We start from the raw sequence: 18,907 nt of genomic DNA on the forward strand, positions 1-18,907 counted from the left end.
TCTTTGAGACCCAATGGACTATAGCCCATCAGGCTCCTCTATCCATGGAATTTTCCAGTTATAGAATACTGGATCATGTTGATGTTTGACAGAAAACAACAAAAGTCTGTAAAGCAATTATCCTTCGATTAAAAATAAAAGAATACTGGAGCAGGTTGCCACTTCCTACTCCAGGGATCTTCCTGACCCAGCGATCGAACCTGAGTCTCTTGCATCTCCTGCATCAGCAGGCCGAGTCTTTACCACTGCACCACCTGGGATCTTAGTTGGCCAAACTGAGCTCAGTAGTCTCTTTGCTGTCTTAGCTTTAACTCCTCATCCATAAAATGGGCTAATAGTTCTGCTTAGCACTGCTGACAGAATTAAGTGGAATTGATGCCAACCTCTTGTGGTAGCACGCGCTCAAGAAAGTTAATGACTAAGGCAGACTACAATGTCTCTGAGTACATCCTTCACCCTCATGCCCCACCCGGATGAGTAAACCTTCAATCAACACACCGACTCTGTGTCCAAATGTTGCTTTATCTTTCGGCAGGAAAGATTTTTCACAGTATCAAAAGTAAAGAATTGAAAAACAAGTAAAACAAAAACAAAAAACCAAACACAAAAAGAGCAGTGTTGGGCCAGCAGTACCATCAGCCCCCAAGCCCACAGGCAAGCCCAGCCTCCGGGCTCTGAGTGTGGAGGCTGCGTAGCACCAGGAAGCGGCTCTGCGGAGGTCCTGAGGGGCCCCAGCACGAGCAGCATCTATTCAGCTTTTGGTTGGTCCAGGATGGTGGAGTCGGGAGTGGGGTCTTGGGCAGGTAGGTGGGGATGTGACGGAGAAAACTGTAGACCTTCGGCTGGCAGTTGGGGTCTCAGGACACCCTTAAGCTGGTCTGGCAGGGGCTGAGAAAACAGAAGAGTATGGCCACATGTGAGAAATGGCCCCAAAGCAGCCTCCCTGTGCTGGCTCCGAGTCTCCACAGGTCCCCATGGAGGCAGGAACAGCTGCCTGCTATTTCTGTCCACTGGGCTGAAAACACTGAACAGACTTTCCCCATCACCTCCAGCAGAGGATGAAGGTTAAGACAGAACCCCCGCCCCACTGAACATCATCCTGAATCTCAAGGAATGAGGACAACACTTGAGGAACCCAGACCCCCTGCTGTAGGCCAGGGTGGAGGAAGAGCCCAGCCTCTCCCATTGACCGTGGAGAGGTCACCTATCTTTCAAGACTCCCACCTCGGCTCCAGGTGCCTGGCCCAGGCTGGGTCTCCAGCCTGCACAGGCAGTGCTCTCACACACTCAGGGCTCACAGTCAAGGCTACGAGAAGGGTGGAGAAGGTCAAAGGAGGGCATTTATTGGGGAGCACCCCCGTCTTGAGAAAGAGATCAGTCAAGAGGGAGTGAGAGAAGATGGCTGGATGAGGCTTCCTACATGACAGAGGCACTGGGCTGGGAAAAGGCAGTGTGACTTGTTTTCTCTGAAAAGGGGCAACAGATGAAGGTGCCTGGGGTTCTGGTAGCTCCTGGCTCCTGTGGAGGTGGTGAAGAAAGGCAGGATGGCACCCTGACCCTGACAGAAGCTCCTGGGGGGCGTGGACATACTATGACAAAGAATCAGGGAGCCCAGGCCCACAGAGCAGAGGAGCTGAGGCGGGTCTGAGGACTATCCTGACTCTGGGTTAGTACAAACATGACTAGCCTACAGGGAGCCCAGCCCTGGGCTGCCTGGGAAGCAGAGGCTAGTGTCAAGGGTGGGGGGGATCCTGACTCAAAAGGGGACTCAGGGACTCAGTCAAGGGTCCAAAAAGTCTGCTGCCCTGGCACTGGGCAAAGGAGAAAGGGACAAGAGAGGACGTCCTCCTGAGGGGTGAGCTCAGCCCACCTGCCCCAGCTCCCTACTGCCTTAAAGGCAGCTGTATGCTCACCAGCCTGAGAGGCCCGGCACTGGGCACGCATCTTAGGGTGAACTATGGCTCTGTACAGCCATTAAGCCCCAAGGCCTGCCAGCCAGCCAGTCTTCTCTTCTGCCCTGGGGGTTCCCAGCCCCACTGCCTTCTCAGTTTTCTGTTTTTAGCCTAGAACAACATCTGATATGTCAATATTTCAGATAAGACCACCTGTGCAGGTGGCTGGGAGGGGAGGCCAGAGCCCAGCTAGGGGCCAGGCTCTTCTTCCAGGAGGGAGCTTCAGTACCGGTTTCCTCATGGAACCCATCCTGTTTGAGGAAGAGGGCCCACCTAGCCTCTACGCCTAAATGACCTCCAAGGCCTTGGTCTAGCGGGACTGCCCTCCCACTGTTCTCTTGGGGCTGGGTCCGTTTTGCATGGCTTCAGCTGGGAAGCACCTTGGTAGCCTGCATAGAGGAGCCAGACCAGGCCAGTGAGATTCAATCCTGAGGCCGATAATGTCAAGGGTGGGGGCAACCCTCTAAGGCCCATGGCCCCCTGGGCACTTTGGGAGGCGGCTGGTGAGGGAAGTTAGAGGCCTGGCAGGGACACCCCAGGGGATGGCAGTGCTGGAAGGGCCCTTCAGGAACAGGGACAGGAGGGCTCTCAGGAGAGGAGATGGGGCTGGCAAAGCACCTAGTCCAACTCCCTGTGCCCCAGGGCGTGAAATGGCCTGGCAGTGGCACAAAACGTGGCAGAGCATGGGAAGAAGGGGTGCACGAAACACTCGAGGGGTCTTGATACCTCACTGAGCTGTGCTGGGAGTGGTTTTCTTGAGGCTGAAGTTGGTCCAATTCACAGCAACTTTCTGACGCGTCTGCTTTGCAGAATCCAGACAGAACCTGTCGGGTTTGGGAGATGCCCAGGCAGGGGGTGGGGTGGGGGCACAATCAAGAGGTTCTCTCTTCTCCCCACTGGACCTGCTTCCAGACCTGCGAACCCTGGCCACTAAGGAAACCAGGTCAGCTCTGTACAACCCCTTGGACTCCCAGGTGTCTGGGTCTAACAGTATGGGGCTGCCCGATGAGATGCCCACATGCCTAAGGGGTAGTGTGTGAAGAGTGACCTGCCTTAGCATACAGCCGGCCTCCTCACCCTGGATTTTACTCTAGCTAAACTGGGATGTCTTCTGTTCCTCCCAGGATGATGTATTTCTCCTGCCCTCAAACCCTTTTCATTTTATCTGGCCCACTCATTCCTATTCCTCAGGTTTCAGTCTGGTTACCACCTCTTTGGGGAGGGCTGCCCTGGCCACCCCATCCTTCAGCTTGGCCACTCCTAGGCCCTAGCCCCATGCCTTTAACTCCTCTAATAGCTCTTATCACTGGATTGTATGTATATGGCTCTCTCCCCCCACCTACATAAGACTCTGCCCCCAAAACTCAACCCAGGCAAGAACAAAGAAATGCAGGTGAATAAAACTGGAGAAAGCCCTCGTTCTTGGGAACTGACATCCCTCCTGCTCCCAGTTCCTTACACCTTCCCAGATGATCCATCCTGGCTACCTGTGTCCCTACCTGGGGCAGGAGTCCACCATGAGTGGGAGAGCAGGCAGCCTCACACCTACCTCTTGAAGTACTCCACCTCCCGGTCAGTCTCATCCATCTCCACCCCATCCATGTCCTTGGGCAGGAACACATCGTCTAGGAAGACATAGCCAGGAGGGCTCAGTGCTCACAGCAGCCTCTGGGTCATGCTCCTGGGGCAATGCTGCTCACATGTAAGGACTGCCCTCCACCCCATGGCCTGGCTGGGTGGGGGTCGATCAGTCAGTCAGTTCCTGGTGCACTCACCCAAGGAGGAGGCTGACTTCTCCTGCTTGTTGCGGCTCCGGCGGCTGCGGCCCTTGCCCTGTTGAAAGCTCTGCGGCCTTGCTGGGCCTGGGGGCTGTACAGACTCCTGCTCCAGAGGCCGTGCCTTGGCTTCACCTGGCCAGTTTCGCCAGGAGTTGCCCTTCTCCTTGTCAGCTTTGGGGCTGTCAGCCCAGCCTGGTCCTGGTCGAGTCCCCTGGCTCCCTTCTCCAGCTTCAGCACAGCTGTCCACTCTGGGAGGCTCTGGGGCCTTGCTTGGCTGCTTGGGGCTAGGGGTCTGGCCCTTGGCACTGGGAGTCTCAAGGCAGGCTGGGGACTGGGAAGCTGGGCTCACCTCACTCTTCTTGGCCTGATTACCCTGTCTCTTGCCCTTCCGTGGCTTCCCACCTGAGGCCACAGGCTCAGGCAGCTCCTGCTTGCAACCAGGGGCCCCCTTTATGCTTGGTTCCTCAGAGCTAGGGTTACCTGGCTTGGGTGTCTTGACCCAGATCATCCGGGAAAGGTTGGGCACGGTGTTGAGTCTCCTCACTAGCCCATTCTCAGGGATGATACCAGGAGGGGGGCCCTTCACCTCTGTCCATGGTGGGTGGGGACTTCTCATTTCTGCCCATGGTGGGGCTGGCTCTCCTGGAGCTTGCAACATATGGTTCTGAGGGGAGCCCAAAGTCAAAGGGGACAGGTCAAGGTTAATGTCAGGCCTTTGCTCTGAGGAGCCACTGGGGTTTGAGGGGGCTAGACTCTGAGGTTTTGGCTCAGTGGCCCCTTCCTTAGAGAAGCCATTGCTGTCCACGCTGAGCTCACACATACTGAAGCTGGCACAGATGGAGTCCTTGACAGTGTTCTTGATCTCCTGCAGACGGCTGTTCAGAAAGCTGTTGACCCGATCCAGCTCCCGATCGGGCCACCCCAAAAGACTCTCCCTGGCAGGCCTCAGCTCCCGGCTTCCAGAAACACTACGATTTGCTTGCTTCAGAGCTTCTGCTGCCAACTGGGCCTTCTCTTTTTCCTGCCAAGACAAGAGGCAGTTTCAGCAGAGGCTTGGCAGCTGCCAGGCACAGTGTGACACCTGACACGTCTGCCTTCAGCCCAGCTTTCCCACTAACTGGCTAGAAGCAGGGCATGGCAATCCTGGCCTGCTCACCCTACAGTAACAAGGATGAAATGCAATCTGACAGGTACATGTCGTGGCGATGGAGGCAGTTACACCAACAGAGGGTAGGGTTTTTACAGCTTGTTCATCCAGGGCCCTAGAATCAGTCCTAGGGCCTAAAAAAGTTATAGGATCTCAAAAGGGATAGGATCTCCCTCCCAGGGATAAGCTTAAGCAATTCACTCACTTGCTGAGTCTCAGTGGACTCATCTGCAAGATGGGGACAGTAATTCTGGAGTGAAGTCCAAAGTGGGGATACGTGTAAGGAAGATTGCTACTATGGAGGCATTCTCTCCAATTCTGCAGGTGGCAGGAGAAAAAAAGCCATGACAACATGTAGGTCTTTCAAGAAGATAGATGTGGGGCTGTGAGATACCATGGTAGATCACACTGTTCTGGGTGGCTGGGAAATGTGTGTGCCCTCCTGAGGCTGCCTATGGGTACTATTGGAGAGGGCCAAGTTCCCATAGGAAGGCTACTCACTGCTTAGTTGGCCTCAAGGAATCAAGGGCACACCTAAAGCATGCCCAGTGGCAGACAAGGGGCCCCACAGCAAGAGGTAAAAGCAGCCCCTTTGCCCAGGTGAGGACCAGGAGGCTGAGGGAGGCTGGACTCTGCCACTCAGCATTGACAGTCAGATCGGGAGAGTGAAAGCAAGTCTGTGGGCTCTGAGTCACCCCACCCCTAATCTGTGGCACCAGCTCTGCCCAACCTCAAGGCACCAGCAGGCTGAGGGGGCCTTTAGAGGGAGACAGGAGACAGTTTTCAAAAGCCAACGGGAATGAGGTGGTAGTGATGTGCTAGGGGCCAGATGACATTTGGGAATGGAGGGGTAGGAACAGGAAAAGTTGTGTGAGAAGAGGGCTTGCCACCACAATGTCAACTTAAGGAGGGTGACTCTCTGCCCCAGGGGGCATACATTTATCCTCTCATCTTTTTAACAGGCTGGTTCTGTAGCTGACTAGGACCACAACTGTGGAACGTTGGACAAATCACTTATTCTCCCTGAACCTTACGATCTCCATTTATAAATTTGGGAGAAAAACAACCAACCTATTTATGTCACAGGGTCACCATCAGGACACCTCAGTGGGGGTGTGTCCCCTTCTCTGGGCAATAATCAGGCTGTAAGCCGTGGAGTTCAAGGCTACAGGCAGAGCTCTGAGGTCATGGCGATGGACAAAGAACTGGAAGGCCCTTTACTTTGCTCTTCTTCTGTGCCAGAACAGCTCTGCTTTCATTTGTTAGGAATTGAGGGCTTGAGGACAATTTCAATTGCAGAAAAGACTTTTGCTGCTATACAAGTGTGAAACGACTGGTGTAGAGGGAATGATGTGGAATCATGTATAATTTTGTAATGAGAGAAGGAAAAAGCATGGAACCACACATTTTTGCTATGTACCAAAAGCCTGGTACCTTCCCATGTTGCCTCATTCAATCCCCACAACTGCCCTTGCTGTGTCATTATCCTCAGTTTATAGATGAGGAAACTCGACTTTGGAAAGAGTTAAGGAACTGATCCAAGATTACATGCTAGTTAAGTGGTGAGTCAGGAAAGCATACCCAGGGGTGATCTTCAGAAGTTCTCACGTTTTTCAGTATCATTTGACAATCATTTCTTGACCTGTGACCTTATATGAGGCACTGGGCTGGACTCTGGGCACTCTCTGTTCACTGACTTGAGTCTGCTGGGGGAGATGGACGTGCGAACAGGCTGTTTAATTCTGAGAGACAGTGTGAAAAGTAACAGGGGGAAAAAGCACAGGGTGCTCTGGGGACCCAGACTGGGCCATCAGGAGGTGCTTCCCAGAGGCGGCAATACCTCACTGAGCACTGAAGGGTAAGTGGGATTATCCTGGGACGTGTAAGACAAACATATTCTAGATAAAACGTAGAAGAAAGGCTGGGAAATGGGAACACGCAGAATATTTAGGGAATGCAAATACTTAGAAGGCAGCTGGAGCACAGATTTCTTTTGGGTGGAGTAGAGTGGGCTGGAAGGCCACAGGGGCAGACTGAGAGATGAAGCTGGCAAGCTAAGCAGGGGCTAGATCCTTAAGAGCCCCACAGGTCATATTTTATCCTAGATTTGAGCCTATGGGCAACGTTCAGTCACTGAAGGTTTTTTAAACAGTGCCAGTAGGGTAGAAAGAAGTGGATGGTATGAGCTACTGGAGGGGGTCACATGGCCAGGACTGTTCGGTGACGGGTCGGGGAGAGAACGAGCTGAGTCATGAAAACATCATCAACCATCACTACTGTTTCTGCAGCAACTACTCTGTTCCCTCTGCCCAACCTTTCTGTGCATCACTCCATTTCATTCTCACAAAAGCCTTGAATTTTAGGTTCTACCATTATTCTCATTTTATGGAGGAAGAAACTGAGGCTTAGAGGTTAAGTGATTTGCCCAAGGTCATACAGCAAGTACGGCAGAGCCGGGTTTCAAACTGGTCCAATTGCAAGGCCTGCTGCTCTCCATCACCATGATGTGGTCCTCCCCAGATGGCATCTGGGGTTCTGGTTGAGGCAACTAGGTGAATGGTGGTGCTATTAACTAGACAGACAACGGAGAAGGCAAAGTGGGCTCTTTTGGAGAAAGGTGACAAGCTCAGTTTGGGATACGCTGAGTTTGGGTACCTGTAGAATGTCCGTGAGGAGGTACCCATCAGGGTAGGATATGTCACTGTGAAGTGCAGGGGGAAACAGGGAGACATAATGACCTGGGAGGAAACACTATCCAGATGGCTCTCTCCCAGGGAGCTGTCTTTAAGGGGGAGGGCCAGGCAGAGGAAGACGTGCTCACAAAGGCGACAGGACAGAGGGCAGAGAGGAAGTGAGAAATGTAGAAAACGTGGCCTCCCCTTTCCCTTTCCCTGCCCCAACTTGAATGAGGTTGGAGAGGTCAAAGAAAACAGAGTTTGAAAAAGAGAATAAAGTTGAGATCTACCTAGAAGAAAAGAAGATGGAACAGGAGAAAATGATTTGGCAACAAAGAAGTCACTAGTGGCTCTATGGAGGAGTGGAGGTAGAAGACAATTTGCAGTGAGCTGACAGGAGTAAATGCAGATGACGTTTTTGTGTGATGAGGAAAGAGACCGGGGTGGTTAGGAGAGGCTGTATGCTCAAAGGACAGTTGGCTTTCAAAAAACAGAGTACTGGGCACAGTGAGAGGCTGAAGCCACACAGCAGGAAGTGGTATTAGGCTGAGGAGGCAAGAAGGACAGCACAGGCTTTAGGTAGGAAAAGGGTTAACTCTTCCTTCATGCAAGAAGAACTCTGTAGGACAGTGCCTCTCCACTGGCTTTGAATCCTTGTTGAAACAGGAAGTGAGTTATCTGCCAAAAAGTAAGGTGGGGGTGGGGAGAGGCTGGCAGCTGGAGCAGAATGGAGGTCTAACAGAGAGGCTGGGGTGAATGGAAGTGATGAGGATTCAGAAGACTAGAGAACAGCAAAGTGGGGGCTCAGGCAGGTGGGAGACTACTTGGCCAGGGTGCCAAAGACAGATTCAATCTAGCACCTCAAGGTGTAGGAGATAGGCAGGCTGGGGCTGAACCCAGGACTGTGGTTTTTCTAAGTGGGCATAATGGAAGGACAATGAGGAGCTGAGAGGACTGGTAGGAGAGTGAATGAATGATACTCAACGGATCTCAACTGGCCTGAGAAAGGAAGACAGGTGACAGACAGTCTTCTGGGGATGAAGAGGAGTGGTGGTGAGAGGTTACAGATGACAGACCCAGGGTCGGTTTCAAAGGAGCGAGGGTTAGGACACTGAAGAGTCATGGCTGGAAATGGTACGAGGGAACAGAAAAATACCCAGCTTCGTCTGTCTCCCCAGGTGGGTAGTGGGTGGATGCCTTTCGTGGTGGAAGATGTGTTTTTGGTGGATTGTAGCTAAGTCTGGGAGGTGAGGGAGGGGTACTGTGGAGGAGGCTGATGTATAAACAGATAATGACCATGATCACTAGTTACAGGACATCAGAACTGCCTACTCTGTGTTGTATCCTGGCCTCTAGACTGGGTGCGGCAGATGGGAGCTATGCAGGCAGTTTCTGAACTGTGAATAGAGAATGATAAATGGCAGACTAGAGAGATGTGCGAGATGCAGCCACAGCACAGTGGATGTTACCTGAGGAAGACTGCGAAGGAGGAAACATCTGAACTGGGCTTGGGAGGAGGTTTTTAGAAGGGAAAGGAGAGGGCAGAGGTGAAGGAGAAAGGATATCCAGGCAGAAATTCATGAAAAACATACCAGGCCTGGGAACTGTGAAGTGTGTTCCCTGGGACCTAACCGGGAACCCACAGCCTTGGGAGGCCAGGAAAGGCCAGAGAGACCACTTCTGCCAACTGCACACTTCTGGCCAGGCAGTGCTGGCAAGGAGACAGCAAATGCCGACCACTTTCTGAAGGCAGTGGAAAGACCCTTTGGTTTACTACTTCAGGGTGCAGGGAAGGGGTCCTGGTTTGTCCTTTGAGCTGGAAAAAGATGGAGAAGCACTGCTGTTTTCCAGAGCACCAGGGCTGTTTGACCACCCAGGACCTGGAGCTAGCTGACTGTCAAACCCATTCTCTTCAGCTGCTGAGCTCCTGAGTGTGGCACTGTGCAGACACAGCTGGGGGCAGGCAGGCTAAGAGGTAATGAGGTGGCAGGGGACGAGTCATCAAGCTCTGCTGCTCGCCTGGCGGCAAGGCTGCCCGGGAACAGCTCCCCTGGTTCTGTCCTCAGCCTTCTGGGAGGAGTTCACTCAGTCCTTAGGATGGTTCATTCCCATGGCTTCAATTACATCTCCATGCCAGCAACTCCCAGCCCCACATCACCATCTCCACTCGGACCTCTGAGAATCTCTGAGTCACTGTGCCCCAACTGAATTCCGTCTTCTGCCAATTCCACCTGTGCTCAGTAAAGCATGCCATCCTGCCAGCCACCCTGGCAAACACCTAGGAGGTACCCTGACTCTATCATCTCCTTGACCTGAAATCAAGAGATCGCCTGCCTCCTCTGAAAACTCCAGCTCTCCTGCTCTAGGCCCACTATTGATCACCTCTCCCCTGGCTCTTGGGTCTCTGGCCTGGAGGATCACTCCTTCAGGCTACCTTCCACATTGCTACACAGTCACCTTGGGAAGTCCATCTGGTGAGTGCATTGTGTGATTAAAGCCCTTGGGTGAACCCCCCTCAGCTGTAGGATCAAGTCAGAGCTCTTGAGCAATACCATTCCTCACTTCTGCTATCTGCCTGCCTTCTCCTGGGTGTGAGCTCTGGCTTCAAAAACTGCTGTGGATGTGCTATGCCTGCTGCCAGGAGGGTCCTCCTGATTAATCTGTACTCACTCTCTACAACTCAGCTCTCCAGGCAGCCTGGTGATCTAGCCATTTCCAGTGCCTCAGGCAGGATGGGGGCTTCCCCCATCCCAGCACTTGTTGCACAGTAATATGCTTGTCCAGTGTTGTTTCTCCACTGGACTGAGCTTTTCCAGGGTAAGAAGCTAACTGCATCATATTTGGCTCCAAGCATTTGCAGAAGTGTTTGCTGAATGAACATATGACTGACTGAAGCAAGTCCTAAGCTTTGAGGAAGCCAGCAAGTGGCTTCTGACGCCAGGATTTGTTTTTCCTCCAATCACTGGACCCCTGGCTCCCTTACCCCGATGCCTCCCAAACTCATTCAGACCTTCTCAGAGAAAAAAGCCCTGCCAAGGCCTTTGGCAGCCAGCACTATTCATGCCCGAGAAGTCCTGGGGGTTGGGGGCGAGGGAGTCCTCGGGGGAAAAGAGGTGGTAGAGCTGGGCTCCCCCCACACCCACCTTCTTTTTCAGCTTGTGCCGGGCCCGCTTGGCAGCCCTGGCGCTGTTGGGGACTTTGGGCTCCGTGCTGTTGATGAATTCCAGCAGCTCATCCACATCTCGATGATCCACGGCGGGCTCCCCAGGGATCCCGCCCAGGGCGCCCCCCTTCATGGGCAGCTCCTCTTTGCGCCTGGTCAGCCTTGAGCGAAGCTTCTCTCGGATCTCGGTATAATTCCGACTCGTCGGGGCAGCGGGTGGCTGGGGGAGGGGAGGTGCTGACGTTACACCCTGGGCCTGGGAAGCCCGGAGCACTCCCACCCGCGGGCACCAAGCATGTGGTGAGAAGTAAGACAACTGTTCTTTCTACCACAGCCACAGAGGCCAAATGGCTTCGCCCTCAGCCAGGCTCGGAGCCAAGGCAGCGGTGGGCGGAGTGGGAGGTATGCAGCAGTGTTGCGAGCACACTGACTTGGGAGCCAGGAAAGCAGGTTTGAGCCCAGGCTTCGTCACTCGGAAGCTGTATGACCTTGGGCAGGTTCACTGAGTCTTTGTGAGCCTCAATTTTGTCATCTCTAAAATGAGGATAACAACTTCTAGCTCAAAGGCGACCAGCAACATAACTGCTTGAATTTCTTCTGTCCTCAACTGCTCTCCCCTAGCCAGAAGCCCTTTCCTCTTCACCTAATGAGACTTCTGAACTGCTTTCTCCCCGTCCAGAGACAGCCTGTACTCTGCTATGAGCCTCCTTCCTGGCGCCATCTGTGCTCACGGCCTGTCCCCTGCCTGGCTCCCACACTGGGGACTGAGAGTCTTGGCTTCCACTCTGCCTTCATCACGCACAAGCCTTCACTTCTCTGTGATTATGCACATTATGTATACATACTCATCAGAATCATAGCTTTCCTCTGCCACTTCCTTTCTTTTTGCCTAAGGAAAAAATGTCAATCTTAAGAGAAACCATGAGAAGAGCAAAGGTAGCAAACTTGAAAAATCTCTACCTCATCCATATGCCGTGAGGATCTAGCAAGCAGGTGCTGGTGAGGACTCACAGGGTCCAAGCACAATTATTAGCTCCAAGAGCAAGTGGGGCCCTGGGAAGAGCAAGGTACTCCCCTGGCTCCCCTCGGCTGGCCCCCAGCCTGCTCTGGCCTGGGAAGGCTCACTCACCGCATTGTGGCCGAAGAACTCACAGTAGCAGCAGTCACAGAACTTCCCATCTCGCTGGTGGGTGGAGGACGAGGTGCAGGAGCTACGCTCCGAGCTGCTGTCCTCTTCCTCGCCCAGCCCCTCGTCTGCCTCGCACGGCTGGGGAAGCTGGCACGTCAGGCCACTGTGGGTAAACTTGTGCCCCTTGCACCCAGGGTCCCTGCTGAATTGGGAGAAAAGACAGGCCCAAAGGTGAGGAAAGGCAGGGCAGGAGCACGCTGTGAGGAGCCTGGGGAGCAGCCCCACCATCGCCTTCATCTGCCTCATCCCACAAAGACCAAGGCAGGCAAACAGAATGAGCCCCTTTTAAGAACAAGGCAAACACCCCCGCTGTTCCTCAGGGCCCCCCCCAATGGCACTGTTCTGGAAAGGTTCCCCGTGCTTCCCCTCCCCAAGTCTACCACATGAGCCTTCTGGACTCTGAGGTGCCAAGTATACCTCTATCACACACTATAGTGACGGTCTATTTACCCATCTGTCTTCCAGACCAAAGTGTGCATTCCCTGAAGATATGGACTATGCCACTTTTTTTTTATGCCACTTCTATTTTTGGGTCCCAGTGTGTACACAAGCCTATCCACAGTAAGTGCTCAGGGAGTAGGTGTCTGAACAGATTAGTGGGCTGATGGTTCCTTGGAACATCCAAAGGAGGCCGACGTCCTTTCCTTCTCTACAGTTCCCCCCACCCTGACACTGTGGGTTTGTTTTTGGCCATACCATGTGGCTTCTGGGATATTAGTTTCCTGACCAGGGATTGAATCCGGGCCCCTGACAGTGGACGTGACAGTGGACCATGCTCAAAGGTCCTTCTGATTGAGATCGCACCACTGCACAGAGCTGCCTTAGCCATGTCTTGAGGTTAGGAGAGCAAATGTGCCTTGTGGGCCATATTTTGAGCTACTGTTTGTGCCAGGTATTGTACACAGCAAATCATTTCTAACAATCCCCAAATCCTGCAAAACAGGTTTTGCCATTCCCACGCTGCAACAGAAGAGACCAAGGCTCAGGGTGCTTCACCGTTTTGCCCAAGGAGCAGCTAGGACTCACCCTCCCACTGCACTGCTCTGCTCTGCCTCTGGACTTCAGGAAGCATCTTGTAATATGGACTAATTTCCCAGGGTAAGGAAAGGTCTGAAAGGTCCCAGAATTCGTGCTAGAAGAGTCAGAGTCCTGGGTTGGCCATCAGCAGTGGGAATGCTCCAGGGCTGATGCCAAAGGGTGCCAGGAGGAAGGGTGGGACAAGAACAGCCAAGGAGGTTCCCTGGGGCAGGAATCATTATCAAAGTGCTTAGAGGACTTTCCTGGTGGCCCAGTGGTTAAGACTTCCCACTTCCACTACAGGGGGCATGGATTCAATCCCAGGTTGGGAACTAAGATCCTGCATATTGGGTGGTGCAAAATAAAAAGGTGCTTAGAGAAGCTTAACCCCAACTGCCCATTATTCATCTACTGTATTAGCAGTTAAAAATTCCTAGTGCTTTAATACTGGTGGTTACATCAATTTGGAGACCCCTTTGGAAAGCAATTTTTCAATATGTATTAAGAGCCTTTCTCAATAAAATAAAAGCAAAAAATCCCTCATATCATTTAAACTGAGAACTTTTTTCACTGACAGATCTATTCCAAGGAGAAAAATCCCAAAGAGTGAAAAGCTTTAGGCAAAGATGTTATTTATGTTAAAATGCTATATGCCATGCTGGGATGACCTAAATGTTCAGCAACTGGAGAACAGCAAAGAATTTCCCAGCCTTTAAAGCTGAGGTTCAGAAGCCATGTGGGAACCTAACAGCACTAAGTGAAACCGGACAACGAAAAACCACACAGACACCACCACTACCACACGGGAAAGCTACTCAAGAGAAAACTGCCAGGAGTGCTGTATCGGGGTGGTGGGGTTTTAGAGGCAAATAGAAACACATCATCAACACACATCTGATTTATAAAAGACAGATCTTCTCCAAAGAACTGTATCTTTCAAATATATATTAAAACAAACTTTCTCAGTACTTAAGAGTTAATTCTAGGAATCTACTTTAAGGACAGAACTCCTGACATTTGAGTGTAAGGATGCTTATTACAGTCTACAAAAAAATCTACAAATGCCTGAATATCCAGGAATAGGGTAATGATAAAATAAATTATGCCACAGCTGTACAATAAAACATGTGCCCACTGAAAAAGTTTTTGAAGAATTTTAACTAAGGAAATGATGATGGTATTATGTTAAAAAGTAACCACACAAAAATAATACAGAATGTGGACCTCATTTTGTTATGGATATATAGAAACGTCAAAAAAAGAAAACATATTGTGGTGTTAAAGTTTATCTTTAGGTTGCCAGGAATTTTTTTCTTCTTTCATGTATTTAAAATTTTCATACATTTATAAATTTTCCCAAGTTTAAAAAAAATTAACATATTCCTTTCATATCTGGAAAGACTATAGAAAAAACATAAACAGAGTATACCCTTTAATTTCCACCCCAAAGTTTTCCCCAAACTCTTAAGTTCAAGTCGTCAGGGAGTTTGCTCTTTGTGCCACTCACCTGTGAGTGCTAGGGAGCTGCTGAGAGCTGGGTGGTGGGAGGAGGGGCCCGCTGCAGTGCCCGCTGCAGTGACCACTACAGGGGTGGCTGCAACCCGAGAATGGAGGAGGCATCTTCAGGAGCGGCATGCTGGTGGAGGGAAGGTGGGGGCTCTGACATGGCCCTGGGGTGTGGGGGGCAGCAGCCACGGCAACAGGGCATTCTGAAACCTGGGCAGGGAAATGCACTGCTGGGGTGGTGGGCAGCAGGTGCGGGTGGGGTGGTGAGCCAAAGGATCCGGGGTGAGATGGGATCAGCGGCGCTGGTTGGGGGTGGTGGCCGGTGGGGCTGTTAGGTGGAGCAGTGAGGTCTGAGTGCCGGTGGTGCTCCGAGATGGGGAAAACCTCACCTGTGGGCGGATGGGGGAGAGAGGTGTCAGAGTGGGAGCCCAGATCCTGGGAAGGAGGCCCAAGGGCTCACTGCTACAGCAGCCTGCTTACTGTAACCAGAGGCAACATGCCTGGGCACAGTCTCTCAGCATGGTAGACCCATGAGCTTTTGGAAAAGCCTAGCGGTACCTTAGGTTGGAGAGATTTCTCTGCAGGCAGCAGCTGGACAGGCTGAAGATGGCCAGGCCTGAGGGAGAAGGCACCAGGAAGGCCAGTCCCATGCAAGGTCATAAAACTTTTTCTGGGCATAAACAGGGGTTGTATGTTCTATCTTTGAGTGCTTCTCTAGGACCTGTCTGACAAGGCTCTGCTTCTGGGCCATGTGCATCAAGGCAGCTAGGATATTCCAGACTTTTGGGCGGCCCCAAATTTCAGAGGACAAGTGGGAAAGCACTTTGACAACTCTCTCTGGCTCATGCACCAAAATAACTGGAATTATGTATCGCTCCACTCACAATTCTGGGGGTAGCACCCCTTTGAAGAACTCAGGTCCTCCATTTAAAAGTAGACAGTAATTCATATTTAGAAAGTACAGCAATAACTCAAGATTTTTTCTTTGGGTTGCTAAGCATTATCCCAGGGTCTAAAAAAGGCTTACACAGCTGCATAACTGGCTAATAATCAATGCAGCTCACACTGCCAATCTCGTGTGGACGCAAGTGCAGTGCTTTTATAAAAGCACCCATCCCTTGGATGGAGAAGAGGAGATACTCAGGCCCTCTGTGCTGCTGCAGCAGTCAGGTGACCTGAGTTCTAATTCCGTAAAGGCCCTTGCAGACCTTTCTCTTCAGCCAGTGCTTACCAGGTCCCCTCTTGGATCCAATGGGAACAATTATCAGAGCCAATGCCAGCAGTATTTTTCGAGTTCAGAATCTTGGGGAAAGGATTCCTACCAAGATAGTCAAGGGCTAGATTCCCTACTTGGCTTCCACCAGAACAGCTCCACTTTTATTTATTTTAATAACCTATCTGATTTGTTTGAACAAAATGGTTATGAAAACACAACTCTCTCCATTTATGGAGAGAGCTCTCTTCTGAGCTTGGAGACTCACCAGGGATTGTAGGAGGGCTCCCGAGTGAGCCACCTGGCATGGCCCCACTGGAGTGCGGGGAGTTCCAGAGGCCCGAGAGCTTATGTGCTGACAGGAACGAACTAGGATCCCAGTCCCCTGAGTTCCCATGGCAGGAGGAGGACGAGGAAGAGGACGATGAAGAGGAGGACGAAGAGGAATGAGAATCACCCCCACAAGACTGTGATTTGCAGGATGTGTGTGACAAGGAGATCTGGGGAAGAAAAAGGCTCATGGTAAAACAGTAAACATCAGGGCTGGCCCTCTGCTGCCTTGGCTTCCCCAGGGGCACCTCCCACCAACTGTGGGAATGGCCCAGTTCCCACAACTCCAGGTGCAAGGGCAAACATGGGCCAGGCCTTTGCCAAGAGGGGCTGCAGTGCTCCCTGTGAAGTGAAGTATGTGGATGTGATGAGAGATTCTGGTAGTGGCAGAGACTGCCTGTCAGCTGTGGCCTTTGGGGAGTCCTGAGAGCTGCCAAGGAGAGGAAAAAGGTCTTTAAGTCAGGAGTCCTGAAGCTGAACTGATTCTGGGTTAGAGAGAGGGACTGAGGGGAATGAAAAATGAGGAGTCTGACCTCTGTGATTCAGGAGATGGCAGTTAGATGGGGCATCTTGGAAGCCTTCTAACAGAGGCATTGCAGACCCTCAAACTGACCTTTGCCTTCCATGTCATACCGGTTGGTTTTTGAGCTGCCACAGAGCTGAAGGCAGCACAGTCACAGGGAGGGTCAGGATCTCGATCTACCAGTGCCTCCAAGCCGGCCATCACACGGTGCACTGTCCTTGGGGGCTGGTGGGCTGCCTGAAACCTCTCTTTTCTTCCCCCAAATGTGGGCCACAAGCTGCTAATGCTGTATGGTGCACCTCTTTGGCACCTGGGCGAAGGTGTTGCCTGAGGACAGCCACCTGAGCACAAGGCAGCCACAGCTCAACAGCCTGACTTCTCTGGGCAGGCAGCACTCCTGCATTCAGGGACCCCTTCTCAGCGGTTACCTACCGCCACTGCATGTTCTCGACCTGTCTGCCTTTCATCTTCCTCCATGCTCTTTCGGCAACTCTGGCAGACCCACAGAGGCATCTCGCCTAGGAGATTCTTGACGAGCTTTGGCATGAAGTCAGGGGGCAGCTTCTCACCCTGCAACACCAGTCCGTTCTGGGAAGGGCCTTCTTCCCAGCCTTTGCGTTCCCGGTGACACAGCAGGCAGCAAGTCTGCACAGACTGGCTGGTGGTAGGGGGAACCTGTCCAACAGACAGAAACAGGGTTTCCCAGAAGGGGAAAGGTTCTGCTTAGAAACAATATTAACAATACTGATGATATCACTTATTATGTGCCAGGCACTGGGTTAGGCACTTTATTTACCCAATTTTAGTTCTGGTAAACAGCTCTGCAAACTGTGTTATTATTCTCATCTTTTTTTTTTTTTTTGAAAAGAAGAAACATTTCAAGAAGAAGTCAAATAAGTTGCCCAAGGTTATAGAGGGAGTGAGTGGTTGAACCCTATAGAATTTGAACCCCAGTGAGGATGACTCCAAAGCTCATGCTCAAATGCCCTAGTGCCCCAAAGTCTCCAGATCCTGAAGGTTAATGAGTCGGCCCTTCCTGCTGTGGCATGTCTGGGAGAGGTCACAATTCTTGGGCTGTCTGTGAAGTCTACAGACCAATCCTCACCTGAAAGGAAAAAAAATGCTTTCAGTTAACGCAGTTTGGGAGACCATGTGGGATTCCCAAAGAGCTGCACAATTCCATTAGGATCACAGGAGCATTCTGGAAGAGCCAAAGAGCATCAACTCAGCTGAAAACCGAGCTGGAGGGTAAGGCAGATCCAGGGGCTTCTGAGAAGCAGGGAGGTGTGGTGAAAAACCCCTGGGCTTTAGGTGTCAGACTGACATGAATTCTAATCCCTCCCTGACCACAAATGAGCTGGGTGACCTTGAGCAAGTTATTTAACTTCTGATTTCCTACCTACTGCGCAGAGCTGTTATGAGGGGGGTGCATAAACAAGGAAAGTGCCTAGCCCTGTGCATGCCCATAGTACAGTCCCAGTATACAGTCATCATTATTATTATTTTTCCTTTTTCCTTCTAGGACAAAGCTGACCTATAAATATAAGTCTATAGGTTTTCTGTCACACTGAGGGAGTGGCTTGAGAGACTGATTGTGTTTAATGACCCCATTAATGGCTTTCCTATATCCTGCAACTTTGCATTGTAGTCCCTTCTCACTCTGACAATCATGTCACTTTCTTTGGCCAACGAATGTCAGCAAACATGCTGCCAGCATGAGCTTGAAAAGTGTGTATGCATTTCTACTTGCTCCCTTGCATGGCTGGACTTGCTCGCTCCTGCACCTCTGCCATGCCACATAAGCATGACCAGGCTAGCTGCTGGAGGGATGTGAGAGACCTGTGGGGAAAACTGAGTCTTCCCAGCTGACTGGCCGGTAGATCAGATACATGAGTATAGCTGAGATCAGCCAAGTATGCCCCAATCAGCAGAAACACCCAGTCAACCAAGAGACTCATGACAAATAATAAATGGTATTGTCTTAAGCCACTAAGTTTTGGGGTGGTTTGTTGCACATAATAGTTAACTGATATACCTTCCAAACTTACCCACCACTAGGCAAAACATATTTGCAGAGGCCTAAGCAAAGGAATAATACAAGTATCACTTTCATCCTACCAATAAAATAAATGGCATAATCTTTTTCAAATAAAATCACCTTCTCACAATAAGTTGGCATCAGGGTATCCTTAAATTTGTAATGTTACAATTACACTGACCTGGGTCCCTGGTTTCTAGAAAAAGAAACAGTAGTACCAGAAGCATGTGTGTTTGAGCCTGTGTGTGTGTGCTCAGTCGCCCAGTCGTGTCCGACTCTTTGCGACCCTGTGGACTGAAGCCCACCAGGCTCCTCTGTCCATGGAATTTTCCAGGCAAGAATACTGGAGTGGGTTGCCATTTCTTCCTCTAGGAGA

The 18,907-nt window shown here is 51.4% G+C and overlaps 1 protein-coding gene across 10 annotated transcripts in view; it reads right to left on the reverse strand.

The window, feature by feature from the left end:
- Window positions 1-502: 502 nt before the first annotated feature.
- The window catches only part of FAM193B (family with sequence similarity 193 member B), a 30,789-nt gene continuing 12,384 nt past the window's right edge, over window positions 503-18,907 (reverse strand). For 4 of the 10 annotated variants that reach the window (XM_005209216.5, XM_010807165.4, XM_059888319.1 and 1 more), the window contains 9 exons: window positions 16,926-17,168; window positions 15,909-16,140; window positions 14,429-14,816; window positions 11,845-12,046; window positions 10,696-10,935; window positions 3,728-4,751; window positions 3,502-3,577; window positions 2,679-2,776; window positions 503-888 (listed from right to left, as the gene is read on the reverse strand). In XM_005209216.5, coding sequence (XP_005209273.1) covers window positions 2,680-2,776; window positions 3,502-3,577; window positions 3,728-4,751; window positions 10,696-10,935; window positions 11,845-12,046; window positions 14,429-14,816; window positions 15,909-16,140; window positions 16,926-17,168 — 2,502 coding nt within the window. In that variant the 3' untranslated portion in view covers window positions 503-888; window position 2,679. Of the gene's footprint in view, window positions 889-2,678; window positions 2,777-3,501; window positions 3,578-3,727; window positions 4,752-10,695; window positions 10,936-11,844; window positions 12,047-14,428; window positions 14,817-15,908; window positions 17,169-18,907 lie in introns of all 10 variants that reach the window. The other 6 variants (XM_005209218.5, XM_005209220.5, XM_005209217.3 and 3 more) reach the window with 5 other exon arrangements.

Source organism: Bos taurus, chromosome 7 (assembly GCF_002263795.3).
Source record: "Bos taurus isolate L1 Dominette 01449 registration number 42190680 breed Hereford chromosome 7, ARS-UCD2.0, whole genome shotgun sequence".
Lineage (NCBI taxonomy): Eukaryota > Metazoa > Chordata > Mammalia > Artiodactyla > Bovidae > Bos > Bos taurus.